The sequence below is a fragment of the Typopeltis vanoorti genome, chromosome 19 (assembly GCF_054136105.1).
Source record: "Typopeltis vanoorti isolate ZY-2024b chromosome 19, IOZ_Tvanoo_1.0, whole genome shotgun sequence".
NCBI lineage: Eukaryota > Metazoa > Arthropoda > Arachnida > Uropygi > Thelyphonidae > Typopeltis > Typopeltis vanoorti.
The window spans coordinates 102,853,766-102,868,452 of record NC_143567.1 but is presented as its reverse complement, the minus strand read 5'-3'; the positions used below and the strand labels follow the sequence as shown (position 1 = coordinate 102,868,452).

At 33.3% G+C, this 14,687-nt stretch overlaps 1 protein-coding gene across 2 annotated transcripts in view; it reads right to left on the bottom strand.

Annotated features, from left to right (window-relative positions):
* The window catches only part of LOC150096408 (tRNA (uracil-5-)-methyltransferase homolog B-like), a 137,846-nt gene that overhangs the window by 57,239 nt on the left and 65,920 nt on the right, over positions 1-14,687 (bottom strand). For both annotated transcript variants that reach the window (XM_090409196.1, XM_090409195.1), the window contains exon 8: positions 2,132-2,226. In XM_090409196.1, coding sequence (XP_090265322.1) covers positions 2,132-2,226 — 95 coding nt within the window. The remainder of the gene's footprint in view (positions 1-2,131; positions 2,227-14,687) is intronic.

The window sequence follows — 14,687 nt, the reverse complement described above, 5'->3', positions numbered from 1 at the left end:
TATACAGCTTTGACCTGTTTTTCTTTGAAAGCAAAAAGATAATCTGTAAGCAATTTTTCTTAATATATTTCTTCTTTCTCTCTACAATATCAGTCCTTTTCTATTTCCTTAAATTACAAAGATAATTTTAAAGTTCCCTTGTTCCTTGTGGAAACTTCTTCCTTCCTTGAATATAAAAAGAATTTATCTCTTTCAGGTTTACAGCACTTAACTAGAATTTGCTGCATAATGTATCAAAAGGAACTGTCTGCTGCTGGAAGAAACTATATATCACTTTTATGTGCAACTTAACTTCCTTAGAAAGAAATTCATCAGTTAATTTTGGGATAACTGTTTGTTTCCCTCCTAACACCCTTTTCCATCTTTTTGGCCTTTGAACTCTATTTCTCCCCTAAACTTCCAACTTTTCAGAATATCATCTCTGTTCTAAACAATGCAACAGTTGTTCTATTGTTCTCTCACACTAATTCAACCTCTCTTCAGAAGTACAAACTTCATGCAAGCACTACTGCCTGATGCGGTAAGCAACATGTCGGTGACACAAAAGTCGTTTGTTGTAAACAAGACTACAGTTCTTCAATGGCATCAAAACGTATTGGAAAGTTCAATAGTTTCTTCTCTGAAGTTTACAATACAGAAATAAAAAAAACTAATTATGACCTTTTTCTTGACTACTAGTATTAATAAATTAAAGACTTAATTCTGTATGTCAGTCAAGTAAATATTAGTTTAATATCCAATGTTTCACTGACTGATATCTGTCAGCATTTTCAAAGGAACACACTGGTAAGCAATAGAAAGTAACAAAAACTAGGAAACTAGCCGACAATTCTAAAAATTATATAAAGTTATCACTGTGCGTGATACAATGATATAATACGCGTGTCACAAGTGCAACATTTTATTTGTTGAGATATTTAATGTAATTTTCATGAAAGTTCATTTCTTTTTGGTTAAATGATCTGATTAGAGTTTTCCATATATCTGGTAAGATTAGGCCTTGATTCTTATTTAAGTTACCTGTTGAACAGGCGACTGTAGCAGCTTCTTTAAATGTTCTGGAATGGTAGTTGTCTTCTATGTAGGGCATATGACTCATATCCCATTCAATATTATGGTTGGTAGAGGCAAAGTGTGAAGAAAGGCCTGATATATCCTGTCTGTTATTCCTTACATAGCCTATATGTTCTTTCTTTCTTGTATCAAAACTTCTAGATATCTGTCCGATGTAATTAATACTGCAAGAACAAGGTATGCTATAAACTCCAGAGTATTTGTAGAAAGGATGGCTATCTTTCGGTGATCTTATAAACTTTTGAATGGTCTCAATAGGTTTGAAGGTTACTCTGATATTATATCCGACGGTATCATATTAAAAATGTGGATATTAGGAAAGAATTTTATGTTGTTAACATTCAGGAATGTGTTAGCAGAACTAATCTCAGGTGTTTTCCTAGAATTAATCTGTTATCTGAGAGATAACAGATTAATTCTAGGAAAATTGTTGACAGGTAGTAATGATGTAACTATAGTACTATCATAATATGCTTTATACCCCCTGAGGATAAGTGTCAGGAATTTGATGATAGCATCCAATATGTAAGCTTCTCTACAAAGTGCACTATATCATTTCAGAATAATTACATTGTCCATCATTACACATGTAATTCTTATCAAACAGAAATCTAATAAGAGGTACATATTTGTATAAGAATTTTAGTTTTCATAGTCTGTGCTGCTTTCATGTTTACCTTGAATCAAAGTTTAACAGGCTTCTTGTCTGTTGTTGCATTCTCTTCAGTACTTTGGTGTTATAAATAACATTATCGTAAACTTCTAATTAGAAAGTTATATAAAATGGTTAATGGGACCACCTGCTATATTTGAATAAAAATACTTTTGAAACAAACAAAACTGTTCCACTGGCAAGATAATGATACCATTTTATTTTTGTTTGTTTGTTTTTGTTTTCCCTCCCCATCATAGCTTGTTACAGGTTATAAATCCATCATATATTATTAAGAGACACTGAATTTTAATTTAAAAAAAAAAATTATCCCATTACTTAATATGTATGTGAGTGCATACAGAAAAAAAACTAAGATTGTTCTTCATAGCTATCATAACCTACCAAGCTTGGAGACTAAATGAGCTCAGTTGAAATCCTCGTGCTGCACTATCTTCAAAGTATTCCTTTAATTTGTACTTTTCAGACTCCAACACCTCCTGGAAAAATAATGCAAATATAGTAATTGGTTATCCGGAGAAGAAAAACCCACAACTTAAACAGGATGTACAGGTTTTAAATACTGCTGTAAAATAAAAATTTGCAAAAATATCTCAAAAACAAGCTAACTTCCCATCTCTTCTTAAACAGTAAATTCCTGATATATCCTTCAAGATGTGTACATAATACTATGATAGTACTACACAATTAAGGTTATGTTATAATCAATCGCTTAACAACATTCCAACAAATTGTCACTTGTCAGCCCTCCACTACTGTGAAGTCATATATTTCTGTCTTCTATGAAACATTCTGACTGCATCCAGACACCTAGACCTTGATCTTTCTGCAATCTTGGACTCAAATCCCTGTTTCGCTAATCTTTCCTCTTGAATCCACAAGTGACCATAACACCCAAGATTGGTTCTGCTAACACATCTTTGAATGCTAACAATTACAAGTTTCTTCCTAATACTTCATTTTTAATATGATTCTTCCATTGATAACATCTGGTCACTCCCAAAACTTTTCTCAGACCTCTCTCTCATTATCTGGGATCTCTAGTCTTTGATTGGCTGTTTTATTTCTAACCCAACTCTCAAGATTCCTAAGTTAAGATTGTTTTGTACACTTGTCTTGTATACTGCTAATTAAGTGTTTTTGCTACTTTTTTTTTTTTATTCCAAATGTATTCAACTGGCTCCACACCATGCCACCTCTACTTCTTTTATTGACTATTCTTGATCTTTAATTTACAACCATCACTAAAAATTGTGCCTAATTTTAAAGAAAAATTTTAATTTTGCAAGAAAATAAGTAGAAAAATTAAACTCCAACTTTACCAAATAATTTATATGTGCTCCTCTCTTCCTAATAAGTTCATTAATTCACTTAGGCATGGACTCTACCAACGTAGATAACGTTTTTCTTATTTCTGCATCTCAAAACTATACTTTTATAATGGATTGCATTAAGTTATCCTTTGTAGTACAATTTAATTTTCCAAATCTCTTTGCACTATGATCCATAAATTTTCTATTGGGTTAATGTTAGGAGTTACCTGGCCACTGAAGCAATTGGATGTTGAGATTTTTGAGGAACTCTAACTGTTTTTGAAGTGTGGCATGGAGCAAGATCCTGTTGGAAGATGAGTTCTTTGTCTTTTTTTGAATCTGTGGGACCACTCTTTTATACAGTATTTTTATGTATTGGTCACTTGACGGTCCAGGCACAAGTGATCCTGGACCGTCATGTGTAAAACAACTCCAAAGCATCTTTTTAGTTGGGTGTTTAAGAGCTTGTTGAAGGTGGGTGAAGACATCTTCTCAGTTGCTGATTTGCAAACATAGGATATGCTCTCCTGAGAATATGACCTTCTTCCACTTCTCAACAGTCCAATTTTTGTACACTTTTGTCCACTGGAGCCTCTTTTTTTGCACAGCCTTCATCAACAATTGTTTCTTTTTTTGGTATGTGGGCAGTTCTCCCTGCTTCCAACAATCTTTGACAGACTGTAATGTCAGAAACATTAATCCCACTAGCTTCAAAGTCTCTAAGTCTACAGCACACAATCTTGGATTCATTTTGCTTTTCCTAACTAGTAAGCAATCTTGGGTAAGTGTAGTTTTTCTTTTCTATCAGGAGAAAAGGTACCTGTCTCCATAAACCTCCTTAAAATCACATTAACAGTACCCAAATGAACACCACACTCATTGGCAATTTATCTTTGAGTCATGGATGTGTGCTGAGAAAGAGTACATATTTTTGAAAACACTTTCATAGAGATGTATCCATATTATAGCTACACAAAATGAATAAAACACTACAAATGTCAACTTGTTTACACTATTAAAAATGCATAACACTATTAATAAACATCAGAGAGACAATTAAAACACAGAGCATTCAACCAAAATAGTAGATCAAAAGCAAAACCAAAATTATTGTGAACTGAAAGAAAAACCAAACCAAATCCATAAACTTGACAAAAATTCAGCTTGTTTGGATTAATTTGTTTGGAACTGTAGTTCTGGCATTTTTATTGTTGATTTTCCTACCAAATTTGTCACAGCAGTTATTCAGTTTAGTTTAAGAATCCTAGAGACTTGCACTGCATTTATTTTCAGATGAGAAAGTTATTTATTAGTTATTAGCTTCAAGTATACTTGCATAAATCTTATCTGGAACAATTGCTAGGGAAATTCTTCTGTAATTCTCACATTGTTTTAAAACCCTTTTTATTATTATTAGAGTTCTCAATTCCAATCATATAGAATTTGACCTTTTGATAATGCTTTCTGAATTATGCAGTGTAGTCAGCATAAAACTTTTACACCTTCATATTTCAAGCATTTTCGACTGAATATCATCTACTCCAATTGCATTTCCACATTTCAGATTTCAGCAGCCTTTTTTACCTTAAGGATATGTACTCCTTATTAGACATCTCCAGAATATCTTTATCTTCAGTTTTTATATAACCTTTATCATCTCTGATTTCTTTTACAATGCTCTTTCCTCCATTTCTAAGCATTTTCAACAGCCTCCAGAATATTTTGCCATCTTTGTGATATCTATCTTTATATTCTTACCAAAGTCTTCACAAAAATTTTGTTTAGCTACCACTTTTACATATAGTTTAGATCTCATACATTTTTTCTCTATATTGTCACTTTCAGAGCATCTGTCAACTTGACTTACTTGCTAGGAATTTTTGACATACTTTCTTCTTTGCCAAAAACTCTCTTAAGTTCTTGTGTCTCCAATGACGTCTGAATTTTTCTATCCTTGTACACAGCTTAAAAAACGTGGCTCCATGGCTGAGGCAAACAATGTTTTCTTCAGAATTTGTAAGGGAGTCTACAAAGTTTGATTCTTTTCAAACTTGTTCATTTTTCCCTAAATAATATTTTTTTAATTTTTCAATATATGGCAGAGAGAGAGAGAGAACTAGGGGTCACCCCCTAGAAGTTGTGTAAAAGTGTAATTAGTAAGGATGTGTAGACTAGATTGTTTGCTTGGAGAGTGAATGAGTGGAACAGATTGCTCTGGCAATCCATTCTTCTCATTCAGGGTGCTAAACTACATCTGAGTAGTTGTGAGTGTCTGACAATGAATGAGTTTAAGGAGACGGTTGGCTGGTTGATTGATTAGTAGTTTAATGGTGCAAGGACTGCAAAGGTCATACTGGCCAAACCAAAGATTGCAGCAGAACTCAGAGTAATAATAAGCAGTAATAGAGAGTTACATTAGTAAATAGCAAATTATGTACAGAAAGAAAATTAAAAAAATAAATAAATCATTAAAGCAAAGCAGTATCTACATATAAATAGAATTTATAATCATATGTCATATGAATCTATAATCATATGAATTTATGATTATGAATTTATAATCATAGATTATAAAGTCATATGAATTTATAATCATAATCAAACATTTGTTTATAAAATTAGACTATTGAATGACACAAATGTACAATGGCTATATGAACAAAGAATTAACCAATATCTAGATAAAATAAAACAAAATGAAGAAATAGAAATAGAATGGCTTAATATAAAAACGATACTAAATGCAGCAGCAAATGAAAGCTTAGGAAAGACCAAAAAATTCAATAAAAGAAAAAAACTGAAGAACTGGGATGATACAATCAAAGAAATAATCAAAAAGAAAAAAGAAGCCTATCACAAATGGTTAAGCAGTAAAAGATTAGAAGATGAAATAGAATATAAAAGAATAAGAGTCATAGCTAAAAGAGAAGTCAGAAAAAGACATAGAGAATCATAGAATAAATTTGTTTCTAATTTAGAACATGATTTATATAAAATAAGACCCAATGTATATAAGATTTTAAAACACCTAAATGCAGATACCAAAGAAAACATACAATTAAACACTGAATTGAAATTAGAAGAATTTCTAAATTACTACACAGAACTGTGGACAGACAAATATTTTAAAAAAGACAACTGGCAAACAATTAACGAAAATGAAAAGGAAATAACTGAAGAAGAATTAGAAATCAGCCTGAAAGAAACAAGAAACGGAAAATCACCTGGAGAAGATAAGCTAGGTTCAGAACTATATAAATACGCAGGAACAAGATTCAAAGAAAGACACTTATTATTTTTAAATAAAATTTACTCAACTGGTATCCCCCCCCCCCCCAACAGAATGGAAAAAAGCAATTGTGATTCCTATCTCTAAGAAAGGTAATAGAGATGACCCTAAAAACTATAGAGGTATCAGTATACTAAATTCCTGTTACAAAATATATAGTAGAATCTTAAATAACAAACTAATGAAATATTCCAAAAACTTTATTCTAAAGGTACAGAATAGATTTAGAAAAGGACAATCATGTATAGACCCAGCCTTTTGCCTAAAATTAATAATAGAGAAAAGAAGAGAATATAATTTAGAAAAAACATATATTGCATTTATTGACTTTGAAAAAGCATTTCACAAAGTTAAAAGAAACATATTATTTAACATATTAAAAGAAAGACAAATACCAAATAATATCCTAAAAGCTATCACAAGTATATATGAAAATAATCAAATACAAATAAGATTAAATCATGAGCTATCATATACAAGAGAGATAAACCAAGGGGTCCGACAGGGATGTCCCCTCTCAGCAACTCTTTTTAATATCTACTTAAATGAAATAATAATAAAATGGAGTAAAAATTTACATCAAGGAATTAAACTTTCACCTACAGTTAACTTAAACACTCTCCTCTTTGCAGACGACCAAATAATAATTACAAATTCTGAAGATAACTTACAGAAAGCTATTTTAAATCTAAATGAGATATCCAAAGATTATGGTATGATAATATCAACGGAAAAATCCAAAACTATGGCCTTTAAAGGACAAGATCCAGCAAGAACTAAAATAGTAATAGATAACAAGATCTTAGAACAGGTGAATTCATTTAACTACCTAAGATGTATGATCACATATGAAAATGAAAAAGATATAAACATAAAAATTGCAAAATATTTAAAAATAACAGGAGTAATTAACTCTATATTTAAACCAAACCTAGTTCAAAAACAAACCAGGCTAAAAGTATACAATACATTAGCCTTACCAGTCTTAATGTATGGAAGCGAAATCTGGACAATAAAACAAAAAGACAAACAAAGAACAACAGCAGAAATGAAGCTTATGAGAAAAACTGCAAAGTATACCCTATTTGATCACAAAAGAAATGAAGATATTATGAAAGAATTAAACCAAGAACCAGTAATAGAAAAAATTAAAAAATATAAACATAAATGGATGGAACACGTTCAAAGAATGAAAACAGAAAGATTACCAAAACAAGCCTTAAAGTACAAGCCATTAGGAAAAAGAAAACCAGGACGTCCTCTTAAACGATTCAACGATGACTTCTAAGCCGGAACAGGCTATGCTAGGCCTAAATCCTTGATACATATGATGATGATGATAATCATATGTGTTTGTATAAATTAATTCTTTTTAAAAAGTTAAAAGTTTCATGCAAATTATCTGAGTCTGATAAGATCTGCCTGAATTATATGGCTTAGCCTGTGTAGCAAAAAATACATTTCTTTCTCAAGTGAAATAATGTACTCCCCCAGAAAGTAACAAATGATGGGAAACATGTTATGTTGCACTGTTCACACAAAGGTGGGTCATCAGCCCTCAGTAAATAAAAATGTGTAAGATGACTGTGACCTATGCAAATAGAACAAGAATTTATCAATTCTTTATCAGTGCTTCCTATCATGATGACTGCAATTGTTATTAGATTTGATCTTATGAAATGCCTGTAGTCTGTATATGTGGCTGACAACAGTACCAGGAAAATGAATAAGTTGATCTAGGCTGCATCTATGGTCTCATTTCCCTTTATTCCAATGTGGCTTGGAAGCAGCACAGCTGAATATCAAAATTAAAGATCTTCACAATTTGTAGAACAGTTGTAGAATCTTGCAAAGCAATGGATGTGAATTATGCAGGAAATGAGATGCTTGCAAAGACAATGAGTCTCTAGAAATTATGCATTTTTGGTAGTGGTTTTCTTTTATATGCACAAGAGCAACTTGAATTGCATGCAATGTGACCTTGCTCTATAGAGCAAGGTCACATTGCCTCTGAAGTGAAAGAACACTTTGGGATTTCCTTTGGATTGCTTGGCTAATTTCTTCACATAATCTGACTTTGCCTTTCTTGCCTGACTCTTGTACTGTTCGTGAGTTTGCACTGTTTTCATTATATACCCTCCACAACAATTTATTTTTTTGGAGTTCATGCTTAATGATACCACTCATCTATCTAATTCCTACTTGATTAATCCTCCTGACCTTTGGTATACAATCTGATATTGCTTCCTTCAGATGTCCATTAACTATCTCCCATGCGCTACTAACATCCTTCTCTTGCAAGTTTTAATATCATGGCACAGCTTCAAGCGTCTTCCTCAGCTTGTCATAATTACCTGCCTTGTAGTTGCACATATACCACTTCTTGAAAGAATATTCCTCATGCTTTCAAAGTCAAGGCCTGTTAATTTGTCTGTTAATTAGTTCAAGAAACTAATTAGATATTGTGTGGATAGTTTGGGTCTGTCATGATAAGTCTTCAGAAGACTCCTTAGAGGTGCCTGTACAATAATAATTGCTGCAATCATGTGGGAGCTGATAGGATATGATAAAGTCAGAAATACAGCAGAACAACCAACAGCAGTCTCAGACTCTGAACAATTAGAAGAGATAGGAAAGAAATCCAAACACCCTGCTCTGCGTGCATTAAATAACTGAATGTAGATGGACAATGGAATGTAAGATTTGCATAACTGCCAAAGTGAGAGATTGCATGATGGAGCATAAACCTGCCATGAATAACGTATGACAATGGAAGTCTGATGCATGTTGTTGAGAATCCCAAAGAAGAGAAAGAAAAGACTAATACATACGAGATGCTCTGGAAGAGAATTAATTTTTAAAGCATGTTTTAAGAGAAAATTGTTTCCATCTAAGTGAGAAAACAAGTTTATTTGCCTCAATATAGACTGAATGGATGATGTGTGCAAGAGGCACCAGAATCTATACATATTCACTGATGGAGCCAACAATCGCAGGCTACTCTGTCTTGCAGAACCATAGCCTTCAGACCCATTGTACATTTATTTATTTAGCGTATGGTATAAAAAAAAAAGACACATGACATCAAAATATATAAATACACATTTGTCTAGACAATAAAAATGAGACAGGTAGTGTACATATGCAAATATCAGGTAAAAAAAGTCACTAAAAGTTTAAGTCTAGTTCAGCTAGCCATTCAAGAATTGAAGGATCTGCCTCCTCAAAAAAGTCTCTCAGGTCACCAGGGTATGCTGCAGTCCTCCACAATGTACCAGATGGTTTGGTTTATGGATCCACAGTCACATTGGGGTGTAGGTGATCTTCCCGATTTATGTAAGCTGTCTGTGCAGATACAATGTCTTGTGCATATCCTATAGATGATGTGGAAGCTCAATCTCTTTCGGAATTTGGTTGGGAAGGATATACTTGTTTAAGTCTGGGGGCGATTTTTCTTTCCAAGTTTCTAGCCTTTTCAAATTAACGTTGAAATTGCTATTTACTAGTTCTTCAGCCAGTATTAGTGGAGGCTATCGGGATTTAAGGTGATTTATACTTATATGCGGGAGGTCTTCATGTATTGGTAACAGGGGATTGCTGTTTATTTTTTTGTACTCTTTAACTAGAGCATCTTCTCTGTAGATTTTTGTTCCCATTGTACAGTTTTGAACATGTAAGTACACAATAAAGATGTAGGAATGAAGATCAGTCCAAACTTCCGTTCAGTAGCGGATAGAGTGTGAAGAAGATTTAATGCCCTATTCCACTTTGCCATTATTTGATGAATGTGCAAGAAAAATAAACTTTCTGTCAAAGATGAGTCCTAAGAACTTGGTTTCTGTTCTGGGATTATACTTTGTCCTTAATTATTGAATTAAGGACAAAGAAAAACCTGAAACCATTACTAAGAGCACATGAAGAGACATGATCAATTGATTGTTGAAAGTATCTTTCAATTACCCTGATATTAAAAGAGTGACAGTAAAATTTGAAATCAACAGCAGCAGGAGGAAGCTGTTCAGTGACTGAATTAACTTTACCAGCAAACAGTATCCACACTAAAGACAAAGACTTAAGGAACACCCTCTTCTTGATATCAGCGAAATAGTGTACTTCCCACTCAAACTAGGAAGACTTGGCTAGACAGAAAGTTTTTAATAAATGCAGGAAGGTATCGTCTGAGACCTAGGTTATAGCGGTCTTTTAATATGCCATATATCAAGGCTATGTCGTAAGCTTTTTTTCCATGTCAAAGACCACTGAAACCAAATGTTTTCATTTCAGGAATGTGACTAATAAATGTTTCAAGACAGACCAAATGGTCCAACAATGAATGATGTCTAAAGCCAAATTATGTGGTGGAGAGAAAATCATTGCTTTCTGAATACCAAAGAAATCTAGAATTAACCATTTTCTCCAATGTTTTACAAACCTACACATACTGGCCAATATATATACATGCTAACTCTTATCACTACTCTTCGCAAAAACTTGGAGTCATTAACACCCTCAAAAAACAGAGCTATAACAATTTGCTCTAATGTGCAAGCTCTTAAACAAGAATTAAAAATTATTAGCAATACTTTTATAAATAATGGCTAGAGCAAAAATACTATTAATAAAGTTTTTCATAAAACTTCATCAAAAAATAATATAGCTTACAGTAAAACCATAGCCATCCCATACATTAAAGGGTTATCAGAAAAAAATTAATAGAATCCGACACCATTATAATCTTAATGCCACTTTTAAACCACCTTTAAAATTAAAAAAAACATATTAAACTCCTCTAAGGATTCTCTTGGCACATCCTGTGGTTTATTGCATCTATTGCACTTGCAACTTACCTTATATTGGGGAAACTGGAAGTACAATCCCTATCCGTAAAAAAGAACACAAACGACAAATTAAATTTGATAATTTTGATAAAGCAGGCCTCTCTGATCATGCCCTTAACACCCTACACCAAACTGATCGAAAAATACCTGCTCATTACATCATACAAAAACCTGCTATGAATAGAAATTTAAAGAAGCTTGTGAAATTTTGATTAACCACCCTAATCTTAATAATAATTGTGGAATAAAAATCCCAAAAATTTGGATGGCACACATTCAGCCCACTTACTTTCCAACAAACCCTGACTTTAGGACTCTAAGCTAATTTTCTTTGTAACAGTTGGTCAGTAACTTTAACATGTCATGCAGATTGTAGTGCAGCTCTTTGTATACATGTGTATACTGCAGATGATGACCTTAATGTGAAGGTCGAAACATTGAGTGTTTATTTTGGTTTATAGTAAACTAAAGTTTTACTCCAGCACAGTAGTTGTTTCCATAATTTACATAATGTATCTTACAAAAACACCTGCTCAGAGTGAAAGGTCAGAAACTCTTTGCTTGTCTTGGATCCTCTCCTGGTTTTGGGATGGCAAATAACAAATGACTTATGCCAAGAATCCAGAAACTCTTTCTCTGTAAATATTCTGTTATATAGCAAGATAACAAGATCCACAGCAGATGTTTTATCATCTCAAAATCAATGTCACCAGGATCTACTGCACTGGCATGAGCCAGTAGAAGGGCTCTTTTTAGTTTCTCCTTAATGAATGGCTGAGTACAGCTCTAGCCCATTAGTAGGAAAATGTATCACCTGTTTTTCTTGTTGCTGTTTCATTTGTTTCAATATTAAAAATTCAGGAGAAAATGAGGCTGTTGCAGAGATTCTAGTAAAATTTTCTCCAAAAGCATCTGCAATAGCTTTGGGATCAGCAACACATCCATTATGTTCCAAGGTAGACAAACAGTGCATTCTATATCTAACTTTCATTATTTTGATTTTAACTCATACAGTTTTCACACTAGTTATTTGATTAATCAATAAGCTGGATCCAAAACTGATCCAATTTATCAATTGTGACTGATTTCGCATGACATGATTTGCCTGAGCACATTTAAAAGCCATTAGATTCCATGTGGTAAAGTATCTGTAAAATATACCCAGTGCACTGTCTTGATCTTTTTTGTCAGCTTGTCACTCTGCGTTCCATGAAGAGAAAGAGAGAGAGAGAGAGAGACGAAATTGAAAACTGAAACATTTTGTTGCTACCTAGACAATACAATCTGTTATATACTTCTAACCATTCTAAACTCTTTGACTTCCTGTTCTTGAAAGTTGATGTCCTTCCGTCCAACTTTCCTAGCAATGATGTTAACTTCCTCACAATTTTAACATCTACAATGTCAACTGGCTTTTCTTCTCCAACTACAGACCCAGCAGGTAGAGATGCTGAGACATTTGCCATCACAAACGACCTTACAAAAATTGTTCACATGCCCACGACAGTAAAAGATAACCCTAACTACTCTCCAAACACTCTGAAACTCTTCTGCGCTAGTGATCCCTCCAAATATACTGCAAAGGTTATATCCCCTTAGGAAATTCTGACCACAGTCTTGAACTTATCACTTCCCCCAGTGAGTAACATCCACACAGCCATTCCCAACCAAGTCATCTGGCATTATAAGAATGTTAAGTGGAATGACCTCTGAGATTTCTATGTCTCATTCTCTTGGTCAGATTATTGCTTTCAGCCTTTCAACTCAAGCATATGCACTGAACACATTACTGAAGTAACCCTTTTCGAAACAGAAACATATATTCCTTCTCTAAAACAGGCATGGGCAACCTTTCCTAGTTAGGGGGCCAAATTATTAAATAAAATAAATTAATATTAAATGAATTAAAACAAGTTACTTCATATTTCATTTATTTATAATATAATGCTTTGGTATAAAGCTCTACATAAATTTTATAATATAATGAACGACATAACAATTTAATGTGAAGATTGGCCTTGTACTTCAACTATGAGACTATCAATATTCACGTTAATATTACTTAACCCTTTGACATATAAATTATTTTTAAACTCTAAAATCCAGAGTAATTTATTAAAAAGGTGGCACACCGTTTGGCAACTCCTGTAGGCAGAGATGACCTTGCTAATGTTTCTGCCTGGTATCTCCACTTGGGCCTGGCTCCCACTGAAGAGACCTCAATAAAGGTCGAAACTAGTCTGGGTAGTGGCCCTTCCCTTAATGCATAACATTAGACATATCCGCAAGGAGATGTGTTTTGCATTATGGGAGATACTGAGAAAGGAGTGATGTTAGCTTGCTCCACTTTTGCAACGAGTTGCCTGGTGTTGTACCACCTTACCCCAGTCCTGAAGATACTTTCAGGTGCAAACTTTGTTTGCTCACACTTGGATAAAGGATTAAACTAAATTTATTATGGTTGAAATTGACGCGACCTTCGTAACGTCTGCGATACGTCAAAATCAATTTTGGTGCAATAAACAAAAGACGTGTCACAGATGTCTTTGTATGAAATTCGTTTGAAATTGATGCAAACTTCGTAATGCCTGCGATACATCAAAATCAATTTTGGTGCAATAAACAAAAGACGTGTCACAGACGTCTTTGTATGTTAACGGGTTAAGGATAATCGCATAGAATTTTCAAGGTTTTCGTCCGTTATTCATGTCCAAATTTTTGATTTATTGTATTTCATCCTTAAAAAAAACTGTTCACACATATATGTGCTGCCAAAAAGACAAATGATTTTTCTTGAAAAGGCGCGTAAATTTGTATATTTTTCTTCCCCCAAATGAAATTTATAAAAATCCATCAACGCAATGTTGTTAAATTGTGATTTTAGCACTAAATCCACCTGAAGCTCAATAAGTTCCATCTGTAAGTTTTCTGGCACATTATTTACGTCAGCATCCATCGGATGAGCAAATATAACGAATGTGGAGTCTTTGTTTTTGAAGGCGGCAAACCTTGTATCAAATTGGTGCCTTCAATTCATCTCCATAACAATTATAAGGGATATTTTTATGAGTTGCTAGAGTAGGTAAATTATAACAATTTTTAGCTCTTATCTGACTTTCCAACAATCTTAGTTTATTACAAAAAGCTTTGACATGTCCATGAACCAATTGTCCTTATTTTTGCAATTTAAGATTCAGTTCGTTTAGGTATCCGGTGACATCTACAAGGAATGCTAAATCACACACCCACTCATCATCTTTTACTTGGTTAATTGTGTTTCCTTTTATGACCATAAAATCTGCAATGTCTTGTCTCATATCATAAAATCGTTTTAACATTTTACCTTTACTCAACCACCTCACTTCACAATAATAAGACACATCTTCATAATCCGAAATTAGGTCTGCCAAATACTCCTTAAATTGGTGATGATTAAGTGTACGTGACTTAATAATAAAGTTAATACTGGCTACTACAACTTCCATAACATTTGTCAATTT